The following is a 20,738-nucleotide window of genomic DNA, read 5'->3' as shown; positions in this document are numbered from 1 at the left end:
TTAGCAGTATTTTATAATCCTCTTAAAGTCTGTACCAGCACCTTTGCGGGATAATATATCGTGTAAACTCCTTTTGGCTTAGAACAGATGTAACAGAGCTTCATTATACACAGTGATATTCTGAAAGCTAATGAATAATGTAAATGACTGAAACACGTCAATATATGGAAAATGGAAAAACGTCCACATTTTCACAATCAGCAACTCAAACAATACATGAGGTTTATATCCAAATGACACGTTTCGAATAACTTGGAATTTGAGTACTCTTTTTAAATTTTTCTTTTAAAAAAATTAATGCGTTCTTAAATTTATAGTACCCTTATCCATAAGCTTGGGGGCTTTTTCATACGACGGAGGCTAGATGAGACGCCGGATGGACGGAAAGATATTCTCTATAGAGCTTTGCTCCACGGGGTACGTGTGATCTCTAATTACTCTTAAAGTCATTATGGTAGCTATCACAGTAGAAGAAAATGAGACTTGATTCAGACTTTTTTTTTTTTTTTTTTTTTTTTTCGGTATGCGGGCCTCTCACTGTTGTGGCCTCTCCCGTTGCGGAGCACAGGCTCCGGACGCGCAGGCTCAACGGCCATGGCTCAAGGGCCCAGCCGCTCCGCGGCATGTGGGATCTTCCCAGACCGGGGCACAAACCCGTGTCCCCTGCATCGGCAGGTGGACTCCCAACCACTGTGCCACCAGGGAAGCCCCTTGATTGAGATTTTTAAAAAACAGTTGTCTGAGTAATTATTTTAGTGATTATTGCTTGGATATGGGTTTGATGATTACTTTTTGTTATCACCAAAATATAACATTGGAGAAGCTCTTTTGATATTATCTGTGTGAGCAAAATATTTTGTCAGAAGTTATAGGTTTTGTTTGTTTGTTTTGTTTTTTTAGGTTTAACTTTGCTGAGCTTATTCTAAGTTGGGTGATCTTGAGTTCATGAGTTCATGTTTTACTTTCTCCTTATATTCCAGCATATAGTTGAACTACTTCGACAGCAGCAGTTCTTGGAGATTTTTCTGGAAGGCACACGCTCTAGGAGTGGAAAAATCTCCTGTGCTCGGGCAGGACTTTTGTCCGTTGTAGTAGATACTCTGTCTACCAATACCATCCCAGACATCTTGATAATACCTGTTGGGATCTCCTACGATCGTATTATTGAGGGTCATTACAATGGCGAACAACTGGTAAGAGGACCACCTGCACAAAAGCCATCTTTGCTTTTCCAGTCTTTTGCTTTTAGATAAGTGCTTTTAGAATTAGTTGAGAATATTTTTGTTACTCTCTAATTTTATAACACTGTAGGAAACTTGGTAGGGTGGGCTTTCATCCCGTATGGCAGCCTGATTGGTAGGGATGATGTGGTAATTTCCTGCATTTGGAGGAAGTGGCATGATTAGATTAATCACGCCTTGGTCGTGGGGTCGGGAAGTGGAAGAATACTTGGTACTGAGTTGCCACCTCTGCCCTGGGGAGGGTATATGTGGCTCGGTCTCCCCAGGGCTTATTGCTTATGTGTAGAGTTTAAGTTAAACCTGAAGAACTGGTGGGATCATGTTGGCAAAGCAACTGCAAATTAATTTTGAGACTGCAGTAATTTTTTTAGTGAACTTTTTTACTGAAGTAAATAGTTACAGAAGAATGCACCCATCATACGCATGTAGCTTGAATTAGCACAAAATGAATACACCTACATAACCAGGACCCAGGTCAAGGACCCTAGAAACCTCCCTTATCCCTCTCTCATTGTTTTCCCCTCAAGGGTAACCACCTATCTTGACTTCTTACCGAATAGATTAGTTTGCCTATTTTTGAACATGATATAAATGGAATAATGTAGTGTGTGGACTTGTTATCTCTGGTTTCCTTTGCACAAGCAACACCTGTTTGTTGTTACAGGTAGTTACAATTTGTTCATTGTCATAGTTGTACAGTATTGCAGTGTATGAATATACAATTTGTCTATTCTACTGCTGAAAAAAAGTTTGGTTTCCTGGTTTCAGCTGTGATCATTCTTGTACATTTCTCTTGATGACCATATGTATGCATTTTGTTGGGTATGTGCCTGGGAGTGGAATCAGTGGATCATAAAGTATATGTATGTTCAGCTTTGTAGATGCTGCCAAACAGTTCTCCAAAATGGTTTTACCAACTCACTATTCCTCCCAGCAGTGTGCAAGTTCCAGAGGAGTTTAGTTTTGTTCTTATTTAGTGTGGAAGTCTTGGTCATGATACTTGTTTCAAGCTTATTGCCCAAAACATATCAGAAGCTCAAGGACTCCTAATAATTGGAGGCTTTAGAAATAAAGTGATAGACCTGGATTATTATTATTATCTCTTGTGAGACCCCTCCTTGTGTTGCCTGTGTCAATTCTGAACATATGCTCCACTCACCCTGACTGCGTCTCATGACATGATATCTGAGTCCTGTGTCCCTTATACAGCTGACATTGTGCCTTATGTGTGTTAAATATTCAGGAAACACTTACTGAATGAATAATTGGCTCAAAGGCCACTCTGGGGCTGAATTTGGCATTTGGTTGCCTAATGTTACATGCTTGGACCATCGTGATCATCAGACCACAATAAGGTGGCCTCTTCGACATCTTACTTTTATCTGAGAACTGCAGAACAGTTTTTCAGGCTGTTACATCATTTTTGTCCTTCAGTAGTTTGCAATTCTATTTTTGTGAATGATGTGAACAATGCACTAAATGAAGTTGTGTTAAATGTTTCCTTTTTCAATGGCCAAATTACCTCCCCAGTGCGTGATTACATCTTTTAGCATCTTGGAGTGCTAAACATTTTCTGACAGGTCTCAGTCAATGAATACTTATTTTCTTTCCTTCGTTATTATCTTTTTCCAGACAAATAATTGGTTTCCATAAAAAAATTAATAAACTTTATTCTTTGGATAATGATGTTTGTGTATTTGTTAGCTTTATTTCTTACCATGCTATTCTTTCAAAATTGCAAATTAGGGAAAACCTAAGAAGAATGAGAGCCTCTGGAGCATAGCAAGAGGCGTTATCAGAATGTTACGAAAAAACTATGGATGTGTCAGAGTGGATTTTGCACAACCATTTTCCTTAAAGGTGAGTGTCTGTTGCAATGAAGCTGTGTCAGCCTTGGTGTAGCTCAGTGTCACAAGATCTGGGCTCTAGTCCGGCCTCTGATGCCTCCTCTCCATGTGAGTTTGGGCCTCACTTTCTTCTCTTATAGAATGGGGACTCTGACAAGGATAGTGTTTCCTAAATTATTCCACCGAAATGTGCCTGTTGACAAAGGAGCCTAAATGTCTATGTTTGGGAGATATCAGTCTCAAAATGTATTGCTATTTTTTTTAATTCATGAGAATTTTGCATGTTGCTTTATCTATATCAGTATTTTATATGATTTTTTTTTCTTTTTTTTTTTTTTTTTGTGGCACGCGGGCCTCTCACTGTTGTGGCCTCTCCTGTTGCGGAGCACAGGCTCTGGACGTGCAGGTTCAGTGGCCATGGCTCACAGGCCCAGCTGCTTCGCGGCATGTGGGATCTTCCCGGACCGGGGCACGAACCCGCGTCCCCTGCGTCGGCAGGCGGACTCTCAACCACTGTGCCACCAGGGAAGCCCTATGTGATGTTTTAAAATTGCCCTTAAGAGAAATTTTTCAAAACGTATCTCACAGCTGCTAACATTGATAGTCTAGGATGATGCCGTATTCTACTGAGTGGAGTCTAATACCTACATAGTCAGAGGAATAGTGCCATCCTCATGGAGAAGCCTGGGGCTGGTGGGTCCCTGAGGTCCTGCAGTTTTAAATTCTTAAGATTTTCAGATTGGTAAAGGAGAAGAGAAGGATAGGGAGTTGGGAACCTAAAGATAAGGTGCAGAGATGTCCTGCTTCTCCTTCTGTTCCACATTTTGGTTTTATTTTGAAAGAGTCAAACTGCTATGCTAGATGAATGCTTTCTGGCCTTAAGTGCTTTTGACTTTTAGGGACCTCATCATTTCTTATCGCTTTTTGTTGTTGTTAATATTGCACAGCTTCTCTTGTTTATGATTTGCTTTTGAATTGAGGTTCTTTTGAGTATAACGTGACCTTCAGGTTGTCAGATTTCCTTTAGAAGGTATGGTTGATGACTTATCACTATTAGTAATATTGGGAATGCCAAATAATTTCATGAAGATATGAGAAAAGTTAAATTTTCCCCTTAATTTTTAAATGATTTTACTTAAGCATCATCCTGTTTTTTGGAGTTTCTGTTCTTAGATTTCATGCTTAACAACATTCTATAAGTTATTCTGCCGTTCTGAAGACAGTTTAGGATATAGAAAGTATTTCTCATGTTATGTTATACGGCTCATTTTATTAACATCTCCCTTCTTACTTTTTGAAGGTGAAATTATATTTTATATATGTTTATGAAAGTGAGACAGTGGGAGTAAATGATAATATTTTATTTTATTTTTCCAGGAATATTTAGAAAGCCAAAGTCAGAAACCTGTTTCTTCTCCACTTTCTCTGGAGCAAGCGTTGTTACCAGCTATACTTCCTTCAAGGTAAGGTTCATGGAAATTTTTTATACTGACCCGTCAAATATCTGTTATTTCTTCTATTGCATGGAAGAATTTATTAACTTTATTAAGGGCATTCATGTTCTTGTTTTTACTTCCTCACTTGAGTGACTTTTCTCTTGGTCTGATAAAGGATCTTGAAATTATGTGTTTCCGTATCAGTTTGAAGGTTTTTGATTACTTGCATCATAAAATCTTCTTGATTTTGTGAATCATGTAAGAGTTCTTATTTGATTTATATTTTTGAATGTTTGAAATGTTCTTTTTGGTAGTAACTTAGGCTATGCATGTTGCATGTTCATGCAGCATATGAAAGAGTTTTCCTATGTGAATTTCCCAGAATTCAAATCGAATTGTCACTTAGAGAAATAGAGTATTAAGCCCTTCCTTTAAAATATGTTCAAGTATTGAATTTTTGAAAATGTTTTAAAATGAGGCGTCTTGCTTTATGCATTCTTTCTGCCGGTGAGTTCTGGAAGTGATGTACCAACAGACTATTTAGTCATAATTAAGTAACACGTTTTGGTCAGGAGAGTGTATTAAACTTAATAAGGTATATTATGGAGTAAAACAACCCATAGAAATAATCTGTCTGTGGCTTAAATTTAGAATATGTAGAAATTTAAAGTGTCTAATACATTGTGTCTTAAGCCCATGTAGTATGCTTTGTGAAAGAGCGGGGTTATAGAAGTCTAATTAAAAAAACAAAAACAAAACCTTTTTAGACCCAATGATGCTGCTGCTGAAGGTACAGACACGTCCATTAACGAGTCCAGAAATGCAACAGATGAATCCTTCCGAAGAAGATTGATTGCAAATCTGGCTGAGCACATTCTCTTCAGTAAGTAGAATTCCGGTCTTTAATTCCATAATTCAGATACGGTGTGATGCAGTACGAACCATACAGGTTTTGGAATCTGCCAAAGTTAGATTCCACTTCTGGTTCTAGTACTAATACACAGGGGGTGATAGGTAAGTTATTAGAAAGAAAGTGGTGCTGAGAGGATTTGAGGTAACCCAGTGAAACATCTCACACCGTGCCTGATAATTAGCAGGTACTCATGTGGTAGTTCTTAGGCATTTAAAAAAATTGCCAAAATGATTTGTTGCTTCTTTTGCTTATGAATTAGTCTCTTTGAACTAACTTGTGGTACAACATCTAGGTTTACAGTTGCATGTCCCTTTCCCCTGTGACCCCATGATCATTTTTATTTATTTATTTATTTTTTTGCGGTACGCGGGCCTCTCACTGTTGTGGCCTCTCCCGTTGCGGAGCACAGGCTCCGGACGCACAGGGTTAGCGGCCGTGGCTCACGGGCCTAGCCACTCCACAGCATGTGGGATCTTCCCGGACCGGGGCACGAACCCGTGTCCCCTGCATCAGCAGGCGGACTCTTAACCACTGAGCCACCAGGGAAGCCCCCCATGATCATTTTTATCTGGCAAATATTTTGCGGCTGTTACGTGTAAATTTTTGTTTTAGCCGTGGGGAATACACACTGAATAATGCTTCTGTACTGAAAGACGTATGCTCTTCTCAGTGGGATAGTTGTACACAAACAATGCAAATGGGCGCGACTCAGAGTGGGGTGAGTTACCTGCAGAATTAGCCGTCCTGAAGTTCCGAATGGTAGCATGGTGTCGTGTTGTAGAGGCTGCTCTAAGATTGCAGAGCAGCAGCAGCGCGGGGCCCTTGGGGTGCCACCCAGGTGCGCTCTCCTCGCCATCCCTGTGCCTCCTCCCCGTCAGGTCAGACTCTCAGCATTTCCTGCCGACACCAGTGTGGAGGCTTCCTCACCTCTCCCGCTCCTTTCACTCTAGCTGCCTCTACTCCTGCTTTACGCCGGGCCAGGGTAGTCTTTCTGGAGCACATTTGATTGTGTCTCTCCCTTGCTTAAATTCTGGATGCTAAAAATAATTCATCCTTAAATGTTGTAAAGTTGTAAAATAAAGGTAAAACTCACTACCCATATAACCAGATGTGTTGCTGTCTAGTCTATAAAAATATTTTTTACCGTTTTGTATTGTGCTATTTTCCATTTATAACACAAATAATTAAAAAAAACCTTTTAAATATCCTTTTTAAAGGCCAAATATATATGGTACTCGGTACTTTTTTGTTTCTTAAACACTGGAGACAACATCAATTGTGAATGAAGTATTTATTCATGAATTCATTATCATCTTAGAAAACCCACAGATGGTATCTTATTTTAGATTATTCCATAGATGTTCTCATATTTGATTCGTATGATTAATAATTTTCTACAAATTTAGAATATTGAGTTATGGACTATAGTCATTCTCAAATGTGTTTCTGTCCCCTTCCTTCCTACCTCTGACCTGCCTCTGGGCCAGGTTGAAAAGAGGAAATTAAAATGTATTGAGCACCCATTACTATGCGTCCTGTGCCAGGTCAGTCATCTCGTGCTTACACAGCCCAGTAAACCAGGTGGATGCTCATTGTACCAAAGGGAAGCTGAGGCTTGGGAATTTAAGACATTTCCCCCAAGTCATGAAATTAGTGTAGAAGTTAGGATTTGACCCCAGATTCCTGACTTTAACTACCTGTCCCCATCCCCTTCCCCACCCCCCACCCCACCCCCACCCCGACTTTGTTGTAATGTGGTGGTGAATACCTGCAGGAGGAGTGAAGTAGAGTTGCAGGTGTAGTAGCCTGAGGCCAGGAACAAGTCAAGAAACACTGAAGTAGGATATCCTGTAGAGCTCTTAGAATAGGCTCATGCTTTGGGTCTTGGTATTTCCATAAAGATGTCTCTTGGTCACTGAGTAACTAACTTCCATTGGTTTGGACTGAGAGTGGACCTGTCTTAGACTGAATTCTATTATGTGATGAATAATGATCTCTAATGAGGTTCCATTGGCCCAGAACATGGTATAATGTTGTAACTTCCCTTTGGTAAATGGGTTATAGGAAATGTGGCAGAGGACTTTTATAATTTTAAATACTCCTGATTAAGATTTAGGTACTTTTAAAAAGTTTTAGCTATATTAAAAAAAAAGTGCAACTAAAGATCTGTGTTTGCCTTCCAGCCGCTAGCAAGTCCTGTGCCATTATGTCAACACACATCGTGGCCTGCCTGCTCCTCTACAGACACAGGCAGGTATGTCTGCAGTGTCACCTGGAGTTCAATAGAAAGCATGAAAATGCTTTGTCAGCTCTTCAAATACTTGTGCACTGATAGATTTGGCCCCCTTCCTGCTAGTCCTGTGAGATAAACAGTAAAATAAGCTGAGGACTCTGCCGACAGGTGCTTAACACCTGATGGAGGAAGAAATCTACATAAAAAAACCTCAGACTGTTTTATATGACAGTAAGACATTCTTTGAGTAATACAGTTAATGTAAATAAGGTGTATCTCATCAACATGCGGAAAGTATTCTGATAGCTAATGGTTTCCAAGCTATTTGATTTGTATTTTGGACCTGCGCTCTGCCTTCCCACAATACACTTGTCTAAGCCCTGTGATGGGAAAGACTGTGTCTGTCTGTCTGTCTCTCTCACAGTCATGTTCTCAACACCAAACATAGTGCCAGTATATAGACACCAAATAAATATTTGTCAGATAAATATTTAGAATGAGGGGAATTCTTGCTAAAAAATAAGTACTTCTCACTTTCAGATGGTAGCTTCTCCCTTTTGTGATCTTACGTGCTCGTATCACGTGTTGTGGCTAGAGTAGTCTCTGGATGTGGAGTACCTTGACATTCCTGGGGGACAGCTTTTTAACCAGTCTTCTGACTTTCTTTACACGGTGTTTTGGCTCTTTTTCTGTGTGTGCCAACAGCGAGCTGCCGGAAAGCCAAGGCAAGAAAAAAAATCCTTGGAACGGTCTCTTCCTCTTTTGGGAAGGAGTTTTTCTGTTCTCAAGAGACCACTTCTGTCTGTTTCTCTAGGGAATTGATCTCTCCACACTGGTGGAGGACTTCTTTGTGATGAAGGAGGAAGTCCTGGCTCGCGATTTTGACCTGGGTTTCTCAGGAAATTCAGAAGATGTAGTCATGCATGCCATACAGCTGCTGGGAAATTGCATCACAATCACACACACCAGCAGGAACGATGAATTTTTTATTACTCCCAGCACAACTGTCCCATCAGTCTTTGAACTCAACTTCTACAGCAATGGGCTGCTCCACGTCTTTATCATGGAGGCCATCATAGGTATGTCGGACCCTGAAATATTTTCGTGGCAAATAAAATGGCCAAAAGCACATGGTGGTGTCTACTTCAGTTTGGATGATAGCCCCTTGTTTGAGGGAATGTGTTGCTATAGTTTTAGTTTTCAAACAAAAGTGTCATCTGCTATGTCACTGTTTATCGCTTATTCTTACATTTATTGTTCAACAAGTAGTAACTGGATTACTGTATGCATAGTATTACACGTTTTACTAGGGAGGAGAGGTAAGATGTCTTGCTGTTCATGAGCTGAAAATCTAAGTGAGATGAGACATACACGACAGTGAAGTGAGTGGAGGCAACAGAGGAGACGGAGAGCGGACGGGATGGAAGCTTCTGAGGAAGGTTTGATAGGGTTGGGATCACATGGAATCACAAGAAGTAAATTCTGAAGGGATTTACTTAAATTTCTCCAGTGAATGCAGATAATTATCTTTGATGTATTAATAATCTGTTGAGGTGATCCAGCTAATCTGAGCCAGTTGAAGTTGTTCTTGGAGACCCAAGGCTGCCGGCTTCATTGAGCTTTTACTTCTCAGCCTGCAGCCTTTACGCAGTTCTGAAGAAGAGGGGCCCGGGAGCGACTGTGTCTCCCAGCTTGATCAGCCAGGAACAGCTGGTGCGCAAGGCCGCCAGCCTGTGCTACCTGCTCTCCAACGAAGGCACCATCTCGCTCGTAAGTGAAGCCTCTTTAGTGTTGCCTCTTCTCTTTTTCTTGAGCGTCTTTGTGAAATCATAAAATGCTTTCCTTTTAGAGAGCTTTTGGCCCATTATTGAAGCTTTATATCCTGCTCCTGGGTCTCCATGACCACCAGACCATTATGTTGTTACTATCTTGGTTTGCTCTTGGGGTCAGGGGTCAGTGCTCCAGCGAACCCTTCGCGTGCTGTGCGGTGTGATAGGACAGATGGCTCAGCGTCCTCTATCACTGCGATCCAGAGGTATTGAGCTCTTACTGTGCTTAAGCCACTGGGTCAGGGCTTTGTAAATAATTAACATGCCCACTCGTGGATGATAGAACCGTAGAAGATAAGAGTCAGAAACAGTCATAAAACTCATCTGCTCAACCCCTTCTCCTTTACAAATGGGGAAAGCAAGGCCCAGCGGAACTAATGAGCATTTATATTATATTTAAATACTTCTAGACATTTATAATGAGGCATACATATTAAGCAGTAGAGAGATTTTTTTCCTCAAAATCATCAACAAATAGAATTTATATTTTAAAGTCTGTTCTTTTCCACTTATATGAATGTGCCCTTGGACATTTATGAGCACAGGTATTGTGAGTACAGCTCTCCTCCACAGCGTTCTTTATATATGTTATGTTTGTGGTCCTGTTGGGGAATCTGTTTTGCATGAATCTTGGGGGCAGGGTGGGAGGGGACAGGGTAGATAAGGCTCTCAAGTTTGACCTTGTCTTTCACTTGGGTCTTCTTTGAGTTATTTGAATACATGTTGTGTTTCCTCATCCACCACCTTTGTGTACAACATTTACTGTAAGATAGCTTTTGCAGAGAAATTGTCTTACAAAGGAAGAAACAGGTGTAGGGTCCTGACAAGCAGCCCTTCTAAGGCCTTGCTCCACTTGGGGAGACACAGCTCAGGAGCCCCCTCTGCAGGTGGTGCTGCATTGGGTGCTCTGCCAGTCAGGTTACAAGGTCTCTTCTTTTGTCCACGACATGCACTCATCAAGAGGGCGGGCGCCGGAACTCTTAGGGCTTGCCCAGTGGAGGGAGGCAGGTGATACTGGGGAAGTATCCAGCAGCTACCTTGTATACTATTTTCTGTCTTTAAAAAAATAAGTGGAGGACAGTGACATTTACATTGAAATGCCTTTTCTTTTTAGCCCTGCCAGACGTTTTACCAAATTTGCCATGAAACAGTAGGCAGGTTTATCCAGTATGGCATTCTTACAGTGGCTGAGGTAAGAGCACATGCTTGCCTTTGTTTGCCTTTATTTAGTTTCTTGCTCTTCAGTATCTTTCCTACCAGCCACCTGAACCAATAATTCCACTCGATATATAGTCGAGTCCAGATGAGATGAAGAGAAAAATAAGAATGGGGAGAATAAATGTCCTTTGGGACTGCTTAATATTTTGGCTCCTTTTGTGTAATGGGTGTTGTGTAAGACGTATCTTGACTAGATTCCCTGACATCCAGAAGTCTGCCTTCCAAGATCAGCTCTTCTGCATATCTGTGTGCTTGTAGCTTGCACATATGCATTTTTCTTTTTTGAGATTTTGTTTTAATTTTGGCACCTTTAGTATAGAGGGTATGGCCTGAGAAAATAGGTACCAATTTAGGAGAGGGAAGGGTATTTTATTTGATCTGTCTGGTAGCTTTCGCCCTCACTCTTTCTTTTTTCCCTCCCCTGCTGTCTTCCGAGTGATTTTGAGTTTGGAGAGGGCAGTGGATTGATGTTGTGAATGGCTAAACAGAGCAGAGTAGGGGAGGGAATGAGAGAGGACTGCTTTGTCTGGGGTCCAGCCGGGCAGGTGTTTGCATGCCTGTGCATGTTTATTTACTCTTGGTCATCTCCCTGGCATAGCCAGATGATCAGGAAGATATTAGTCCTGGTGTTGCTGAGCAGCAGTGGGACAAGAAGCTTCCTGAACCTTTGTCTTGGAGAAGTGATGAAGAAGATGAAGACAGCGATTTTGGTGAGGAGCAGCGAGATTGCTACCTGAAGGTACTTGGGTGAGGAGTTCTGGTGGACGTGACAGTAATGAGTTGAGGCTTATGTTGCCACAAGTTGTAAGGTTCTTTTTTTTTTTTTGCGGTACACGGGCCTCTCACTGCCGTGGCCTCTCCCGTTGCGGAGCACAGGCTCCGGACGCACAGGCTCAGCGGCCATGGCTCACAGGCCCAGCCACTCTGCGGCATGTGGGATCTTCCTGGACTGGGGCACGAACCCGTGTCCCCTGCATTGGCAGGCGGACTCTCAACTACTGCGCCACCAGGGAAGCCCTATGAGGTTCTTATAAACTGGGACTCTGGTGACTAATTCACGTTCAGAGCACCCACAAACTGTCTGGGGTGCTTTCTGCTCAGTTAGGATACTGAAACTGTTTGAATTGAATTAATACCTTAAATTGTTCAGTTTGGGTATAGATAAATGGAAAAAGAGACAAGAGTCTGAAAATTCGGGAAGATGATCGTCATAGGTGATACCTTTCATGACCCTCTCATCAGAATGCACAGGTGCACACCTGTTTACCCACACCTGCACTCACTCCTAAAGAGGCAGAGTGGTTTTGTTCAGTCATCACTGAAGCAAGGCAGGACCGCACCAGGTATGGGAGAGAATTAATATTCAGCTGCCACTGGCCTGGGTGCTCTTTTTGAGCCATGCTCAGTCTTGCCATCTCCCCCAAAATTTCCTACATCAAGCGCTTTGCCTTCAATTAAGACAAATCCTATCACAGGAGAAAATTTGATTTTTAAAAGATTGTCCCTGCTTTAGAAAAAGCAATTTTGTCTAATTTGTAATTTTAGAAATTAGTAATAATGACCCTTCTTTTCTGAATACCCTAAGTGGATTACTCTCTTTGCAGCGGGATAATACCCCTAGTTTACACACACACACACACACACACAGGAGAGTCCAAATGACTTTTGGAGGTTTTCCATGTTGGGTATTATTAGTTTCGAGATGGGGCAGTGATCTTGCTTCCACACTCCAGAGAGGCTCGTCTGAACGTGCATGTTTTGGGGGAGGGGTGCAATGAGAGCGCCTCCTGCCCAAAGCACCCCGTCATCACCACCACCATTCCCTGCTGTGCCGGACTGTGGGCCCGAAGCCACGTGGGGATGGCAGGCAGTGAGGGATGGGAGGGACTGAGATGATCTCAGGGGTCTCGGCATGTGGCCTTTTTGCACACTTGAGTGACCGTCGAGCCAGGCTTCAAAGTCTGGAGGGTCCGGCCTCTGGAGCAGCTATTTTCAGGGATGACAGTACGGCATAATTTCTCTAGGCAGCTGTTCAATGAGCGCAAACCTCAAGTACTTTGAATGTCAGTGGTTACAATAAAGAACGCATGTCAAAACCAGTAGTCATTTCCAGGGGCGATTCTGCGCACACGGAGCAGTAGGCCGCTTCTGTGTGGAGGCAGTGAGAGGCCGTCTTCTCGAGCCGCTGGTGCTCTGAGGAGTTTCCTTTGTCCCCCAGTGACTGGATCTCCCGCCCCTCCCCTCCCAGGTGAGCCAGTCCAAGGAGCACCAGCAGTTCATCACCTTCCTGCAGAGGCTCCTTGGGCCTTTGCTGGAGGCCTACAGCTCTGCTGCCATCTTCATTCACAACTTCAGTGGTCCCGTTGCAGAGCCTGAGTATCTGCAGAAGCTGCACAAATACCTGATAACCAGGACAGAAAGAAGCGTTGCAGTGTATGGTATGTGTGAGCCTATTTTGGCTTCTTTTAAAAGCTACACATTTTTCGACTATAGGAATCTGCTCATTGTAGATAATTGGAAAAGAGAATGCAAAATTATCCTGACCTCTAACTCCATAGATTACTACTACTACCTGTTTGGGTGTGTTATATAAATTGAATGATACAGATAGATATTCTTATGTCTGGCTTTTTTCATTTAACTTTGTAAGTGAGATTCATACATGTCGTTGCATGTAGTTGTCTATTCTTGTTGCTTTGTAGTATTCCACTGTATAAGTATTTACCACATTTTATTTATTCACATCCATCATTGATGGATATTTGGGTGTTGCAGTTCAGAGCTACTCTGAATAGTGCTGCTGTGAACATGTTTGAATGTGCCTTTGGGTGAACACAGGGACTCATTTATGCTGGGCTGTATAGGAGAATTGCCTAGTCACAGGGTGTGGTGGGTTCAGCTTTAGTGGGTACTGCCGAGCGGTTCTTAAGTGCTGAACTAGTTTGCACGCCTAGTAGCAGTGGGTGTTTCATTTGCCCCCCATACTGGCCGGCACTTGGCACTGTCTGCTACAGAAGAGGTGTGATTGGGGTGGGAGTAGCATTTTATACAGTTACGGTTTAGAACTGAAACTACTTTGAGTCAATAATTTTTAGAGCCGTGAGGGATCTAGAGATGATCTATCTAGAGATATCTAGTTATAGTTATTAGAGATATCTAGATCTCTCTTTCTATAGATAGATAGATAGATAGATGTGTAGATATATCCCTAGATATCTCTCTAGATCGCTATCTAGAGCTAGAATCACCTCACTTTATAGATGAGGACACTATTCCAGATCACATAGCTAGTTAAAGGGCAACCTGGGTTTAGAATTCTTTTTTCCCAACCTCTAGACTTGTGCTCTTTCTGGTCCCACTGGTGTAGTAGTCATGTATGCATCACTGTGCAGTTTAAAAGAATTTCTACACACTGTCTTGAGTCTTACAAAATTCCTTCAAGATGGGTGTTCTGGGTGTTTCTCTTTCCCTTTCTCTTCTCTCTGTCCTTCCCTGCCTCCCTCTCTTCTTCCCTCCCTATCCCTCTCTCCTCTTTTTTCCTTAAAAGATGACAAAGTAGCTTTAAGGGAACGGCAAATCCTTTGAGGCCTCCCAGGTTGCCGGTAGCGAAAGGGAGCTTGACCCAGCCGTGGGGCTTGCTCTGGCCCTCTCCCTACCGCCCGCGCCCTGACTGTGGGTATTGGGGTTTGCCTTGTTGCGGGGCCTAAACGTTTGACGGGGCTTTTTCTTTCTTCACAGCTGAGAGTGCTACCTATTGTCTTGTGAAGAATGCTGTGAAAATGTTTAAGGGTATTGGGGTGAGTGTCCCCTGCTTATGGTATAAAAGAGTGTGTTCACGTCTGCCTTCTTTCCATTTAGATCTAGTCTATGTGAGGCACCTTTGTGTGGGGCTGAACCCTGGGAGACGCAGTTTCTGCTGGATTAATCATGCAGGCATTTCTGGGGGTTGGGAGAAGAAGGGGCACGTTGAAGGTGAGGTCCATCAGCACAGATTTATTTGAATGTTTCAGAATTTTCCTGGTTTTCATCTTCATTCCAAATGAAGGTGTCAGTGTGTTTCAAAATTCTACTACGGGTTTGGTGGGGATGTTAATTATGCCATATGATTTTCAGTTATTTTCTCTTTTGTTTCTTGGCTGCACCGTGCGGCATGCGGGACCTTAGCTCCCCAACCAGGGATTCGAACCCATGCCCCCTGCATTGGGAGTGTGGAGTCTTAACCACTGGACCGCCAGGGAAGTCCCTTCAGTTATTTTCTTGTGCTTTTACCAATATTTCTAGAAGTATCCTCATGTATCCCTTATCCTCACATATCATTTGGAACATGAGTTCCATGAAGGTACTAGTGATCTTTGTAAGGGAATATTTGTGACTTTATTCCAACATAAATTTAAAAATATAGTACACTGGTTGAACTCCACCCCCAAAACCCCACACCTGCCCCCATAACCTCCCCACCCCACACTCGCACACGCCTACACGGACGTTTACTTCAAGCCCGCATATGGCTCTGCGTGCCTTACTGCATTTTCTGGTCTAGGACACAGAGCAGGGTTGGTGATAGAAATTCCACCCCCCCCACCCCGACCCTTTTTGGTTTGTCTTTAATTTAATCTAAACTTTCTCTCTAGGTTTTCAAAGAGACCAAACAAAAGAGAGTGTCTGTTTTAGAACTCAGCAGCACTTTTCTACCTCAGTGCAACCGGCAAAAACTCCTAGAATATATTCTGAGTTTTGTGGTGCTGTAGGTAACTCCTGGCACATCTGGCCAGTGACGAGTGTGGGACGAGTCCCTCGTAGGCTCCTGCTTGTGGCTCGAGAGTGGAAGGTGCCATCGTGTGGTCGGGCCTGACCTGTCCTGATGTGACCTCCTGGAAGACAAGTGCCTTCTCCCCTCCATGATCTGTGATCATCGGACTCTGAGATGACACAGCCGCCTACAGATCACACTTTGGGGGCCCTCAGCCTCCGTTCACAGTTCATAATCAGTAGATTACAAAATGAAATCGCAAACGATTATTTTGGAGTTTATTAAAGATTTACATTTTAAGTATAACTGTTAAGGACTAATTACTGTGATGGACACAAAAATGTAGTTGATTCTAGAACTGAATCTTGTATAGATAGTATACTTAACGCTGTCAGGTAATTTGTTGGCGTATTTCCTGATTAATCGTTAATGCTTCCTTTAAAAATAATTGCGTCATCCATTCCCTGGATTTTTTTTGTTGGTTTTTGTTTTTTTGGTTTTATCCTTGTCAATCGTAGCTAAATTTTAAGTGGGAACACTTTTCATCTTAAAGTGCTTTACAAATGAATGGGCTAATGTACATCACACCCAGGTATCACTGTGCTGTCTGTTGCAGTCAGATACAGAAAGTGTTTTAAGAGCTAAGTGAAGACACAGTATTAGTTTAGGTCAGGAATAGAGATAATGTGACCAAACAGCTAACACCAGGAAATAAATTTGGCTGGCGAAATTCAAGATAAACCTGGCCAGAAAACTGACTTTGAAAACGTTTGTTCATGTGAGAAAGTGCCATTGAGTTTTAAATGACCAGCAAGTATTTAGGAACAACTCCTATTTTATGTCTGTATACCTTCCCACCCCTCAGGTAGTACCTGCCTATCACAGGTACAGCTGTTTCTTAGAGAGAGCAACTGTACTAACTTATTAGCTTGGCCTGATAGCCTGTGTTAAAGTGCCCTGGCTTCAGGCTACTGACCCAGTCCTCTCATGCCATTCAGACAGGTCGTGCACTGCACGTCTTCTGGGTGGCTGGTACGCACTCACGTTGGGCAGAGTACAACCTGGACAGTATATGTGATAGCCCTGCGGACTGGCAAATGGTCGGAGGCATTTATACGTTTTTTAGCTTTGAGGAAGAAAAAAACCATGGTTCTTTAAAAATGTGTGTGGGTTATTTTCCTAAACCCCGATGCCACATAGTGGCAAATAATTATGAAAAATTGTTCATAACATGTAGGTGCCTTTTTGTGAGCAGGGATCATAATTGTTAGCTAATTGTGGTAATTATAGTGATTTAAAAATCATGTGATATTAAACGTTTTCTAACAGCTTACTGTTCCTTCTCTTCTCTCCATGGTATTATGGAATAGGAATTTTTCATGATGAGTATTGCAGGTAATCTTTGAATTTAATCGAAAAGTACTGAGAATTAAGGTTGTGCTTTCATCTGCTTGGATTTTAAACACTAATAATATCTCATGAATATTCTGTGTGTTTTGCGAGAAGGAAAGGCACTAATTGGTATTTCACATTGTATGAAGCTTTTGAAACTCAGAGCAATAATGCCATGCTTTTGTGATTTTCTTCCACTCTTCTCAAATTCCGCATTTAAAATATATGTTTTCTTTGTAGGCGTTCACGCACTATTAAGCAGTTGTCAGTGTTGCAGCGTCTCTGGTGTGAAGCGGGGTCTTCCCCACGTAGCATTCCTTTTTCCTAAGTAGGATGGAGCTCTGTGTTTGGGGGAACAGCCAGGGAGGCTTATTTATCCCCTTGTGTGTTCCTTGTCTAGGCAAGCAAATATTTCACTAGTCTCTTTTACTCATCCACTAAATTATAGACCAAGGATTACTCAGACCCTTTAAGTCAAGGTTGGGACTGACCTCCCAGTGGATTCTGCTGCCCCGCCTGTGACTTCTGCTAAGAGCTACTGCTGCACCAGCCTGAGCAGGGAACAATGGCTTCTCTGGCTTTATTTTTCCCTTTCAGTTGGTTTGTTTTCTAGAAATCTTCTCAGATGCTTTGGGGAATGCAATATATGATTTGCTAGCTCTCTCTCCACTTAACTCACTGTGAGAATAAATATGCATGCTTTCTGTAATTAACTGGTGCTTTGAAAACCTTTTCTAAGGAAGACAAATCTCAACCAAAGTTCTGCTCATCCAGACAAGCTCACCCTCGAGTTAATTTTCGCACAGCTCATTCTTGAGTGCCTCGTTACTGAACGAACATCCATCATCCCAATAAGGCTTCCAGATAGCACTGTTTTGCTCAAAGATTTATTCTTGTTTTCCAAAAGCGAATGGCTTTCCTGTAAGATTAAACAAACTAGGTGCTTGTAAATAATTTACTACAGTTTACTCTATTGCATTTCTATAAAACTGAAATGCATGTCCTCCAGGGGAAGACAAGCTGTGACTCAAGTTAAAAAGCAAACAAAAAGACCCAATAATAAGCAATGTGAAATTGCACTCTTTGAAAATGAGAAAATCCTAAGAAATTCAAAAGAGGAGAAGGAATTTTCACTCTCAAAATTTAAAGAAAAACAAAGGGAAAGAACTAGCATGAAGTGTGTAGAACTAGTAACAGTTATGACTGTGAGTCTTCTCAGATCTATTCAGATCTATTAAGTCTCACAAAGCCACAAGAGTGAGTGGGGGAAACATCAGGGATTGCAATGAATATAAGATTGTGGAATTTCCAATCTCAAGGGGAAAAGCATTCCCCAAAGTTCTCCACGTATATGAGTGCTCTGTGAGATGTTCATAGGTGTTTTGTATATAGAAAAAGTGTTGCTGGTAAAATAAATTTGCACACGGACCCTCTTTCCTAGAAACTCACAGTGCACTTTAGTGCAGTAAGGGCTCAGGGCCTGCCAGTACCAAGCCTGTTTAACCCAGCACTTCCCAATCTGTGTGATCCCAGGGCCTTTTCCCCCTTTGGGACACCTATGGACCTCTCCTTAGGGTCATAGAAAACATTTTGGGAAACACTATGTTAGGTAGTTCTGTAAGGGGTCAAAACAAGAACTGCCATGTGGCACAGAGGCAGAATTTGCATGCATTTTGTATAATCAAATGTTGCATTTAATGGATGTATATTTCCTCCCCTAGAGACAATAAGCACAGAAAACTATAGTGTAGGTGGTCAGAGCTCTTTTCTTGGATGAAAGACCAGCCCTTAATGTATCTCGGTTTTTCACTGAAAGTAGCAAAGTTAACACTAGGGTTAATTGGGATAAAAAATTAAGATTTTAATTCAAACCTAGAAGAAAATATTGTACAATCGAATGCAGCTTTTTATCCACAGATAGTTCTAGTGTTTAGAAACGAGAGGACTTACCACTGAGGTGTATAAGATTTAATTGGGATGTAAATCTGTCTTTTAAAACACATTTTAGGAACTTGAGACTTAGCATCTGGCATTTCAGTTTAATACAAGCTAATGATTAAATTTGAAAGAGACTTTTGACTTTATTTCTAAATGTCTAACGTTCTGAAAAGCCTTGATGGAAGGTGTTAAACTATTTGCCCATTGTACAGAGAAGTGTCAGATTGTTATAAAAAGATTTATTATAAAGTACCATGTGACGCTGTGGGTGAAACTTATTTGGAAACATTGATTTTTATGCTTGTCAGTATATTGTAAGAAGCACAGAAGTGTAGTTTTGTTTTAATAAACCGAAAAGTGAATATATTCTTGATGTCTTGCATTTGTAGTTAAAAGTTCCCTACATAATTCATTGTACAAACGGTTCTTGTTTGACTTCACATAGGCCTTTATTAAAATGCTTATAAGAAATAATCTTACATAAATTTGTGAACCTGCAGTGCGTGATTTTATTATTGACCCAGAGCTCTTCAAATTTGATCAGGCATTTGGGGATGTAGATATCTACAGCTTGGCTACTGCCCTTCTCTGTAAATATTCACATCACAGAGAGATTCTTTGGGTTTCTGTAAATATTCCTTTAAACGTGGTGCTTCTGATATATTTTAATATGTTTAAGTTTATAAAAGCATGAACTGAAGTCTTAGGTTTTTCCCACTAGTTCATGATAGTTGCTCAAAATAGTTTACTTTTTTTGACAAGTAAGACAAGTATTTTACTAGAGCACAGTTTTCTGTGGATGATTTGAAACTGCTCAAGTGCAGCCTTCTCTCAAAAGTGTGCCCCCTGGAAAGGGCGTTGAACAGGTGCCTGGTGATGCCATCCATGCCCTTTGGGTGCATGACAGTGCGTGACAGGGCAGTGAACCTGATCAACACCCAGGATCATCCCATGTGTTCTGCTCCAGCTTCTCGATCTGAACTTTGTACTTTAGCGCCTTTGATTTCCTCTGGGATGCTGTTGCCGCGACTGTGCCCTCACCCTTTGGTGTATTCGTTCTTTCCTTTGCATTAGCAACTTTCTTGCTCCTGCGTTGTGGACTTAACCTTGCCTTCCGTTCATCAAGGCAAAATTCTAACTTTTACAACCACTCGTTTTTAAGTGGATATTAATTTTGAAGTCCAGTCTTTTAATGTTTAGTCCTATATTCACTAATTGTAGTCCCAGTTATGCCCCTTTTAGACACCTTACAGTCTGTCTGGTACACACCTAACTAGCAAAATTCTGATGTACAAATAGGCATTTTCTGAATTGTCCACAGCATCTGTGATGTCCGCGCAACGGCCACTGCTTAGCCGTCTCTAGATGCCAGCATAGCTCCTGCATTGTGTGACTTGTACCACAAAGCTTGGCATCAGGATGCTTCTCAGCCCTCAATCTAGGAAAAGGAGGCCTCATCCAAGTTGTGTTCTGTATGTGGATTTTATATAGCCTTTCAAATCTGTTGTTATTTTTAAGAAAAGGAATATACCAGAGAGAGCATGGGGTTTGAGGAGCAAAAAACTTAAGATTGAGTCTGGCTCTCTTGTGCACATGCTGGAAGACATTGAGCTGGTTACCTCACCCCAGTGAACATACATGGGTGTCCTCTGTGTTTTATGGGGACAACAGTGGATTTCTGAAGATGAAATAAGGTGGAATGAATGCAGAAGTGTTTTGTAAGCTTAAGAGTGTTACAACTGTGTGGTATTTGGTTTTCTCGATTTCCTACTTAGGAAAGAAATGTAGCTCTGAAAGGGAAATTAGGAGTCACCTGGTATTTGGCACCCAAGTTTTACAGAAGAGGACATCACCGGTGCTCGTACAGTAAGTGATGATAGAATCTAGAACAGAAGCAGCATCGTTGGACCCTCAATCCCACCCCACTTCAATCCCACTTCA

The 20,738-nt window shown here is 41.8% G+C and overlaps 1 protein-coding gene across 6 annotated transcripts in view; it reads left to right on the top strand.

The window, feature by feature from the left end:
* Positions 1-19,163, top strand: part of GPAM (glycerol-3-phosphate acyltransferase, mitochondrial) — a 70,169-nt gene extending 51,006 nt beyond the window's left edge. For 4 of the 6 annotated variants that reach the window (XM_029244895.1, XM_029244897.1, XM_029244894.1 and 1 more), the window contains 12 exons: positions 318-417; positions 981-1,193; positions 2,988-3,101; positions 4,466-4,551; positions 5,292-5,407; positions 7,621-7,691; positions 8,485-8,749; positions 9,304-9,440; positions 10,614-10,691; positions 11,316-11,456; positions 12,966-13,155; positions 14,456-19,163. In XM_029244895.1, coding sequence (XP_029100728.1) covers positions 318-417; positions 981-1,193; positions 2,988-3,101; positions 4,466-4,551; positions 5,292-5,407; positions 7,621-7,691; positions 8,485-8,749; positions 9,304-9,440; positions 10,614-10,691; positions 11,316-11,456; positions 12,966-13,155; positions 14,456-14,718 — 1,774 coding nt within the window. In that variant the 3' untranslated portion in view covers positions 14,719-19,163. The remainder of the gene's footprint in view (positions 1-317; positions 418-980; positions 1,194-2,987; positions 3,102-4,465; positions 4,552-5,291; positions 5,408-7,620; positions 7,692-8,484; positions 8,750-9,303; positions 9,441-10,613; positions 10,692-11,315; positions 11,457-12,965; positions 13,156-14,455) is intronic. The other 2 variants (XM_029244900.1, XM_029244899.1) reach the window with 1 other exon arrangement.
* Positions 19,164-20,738: the final 1,575 nt, after the last annotated feature.

Source organism: Monodon monoceros, unplaced genomic scaffold (assembly GCF_005190385.1).
Source record: "Monodon monoceros isolate NGI ecotype Baffin Bay Population unplaced genomic scaffold, NGI_Narwhal_1 Super_Scaffold_4, whole genome shotgun sequence".
NCBI classification, from domain to species: domain Eukaryota; kingdom Metazoa; phylum Chordata; class Mammalia; order Artiodactyla; family Monodontidae; genus Monodon; species Monodon monoceros.
The sequence above is the reverse complement of the archived record's forward strand: the minus strand, read 5'-3'. Positions and strand labels throughout refer to the sequence as shown.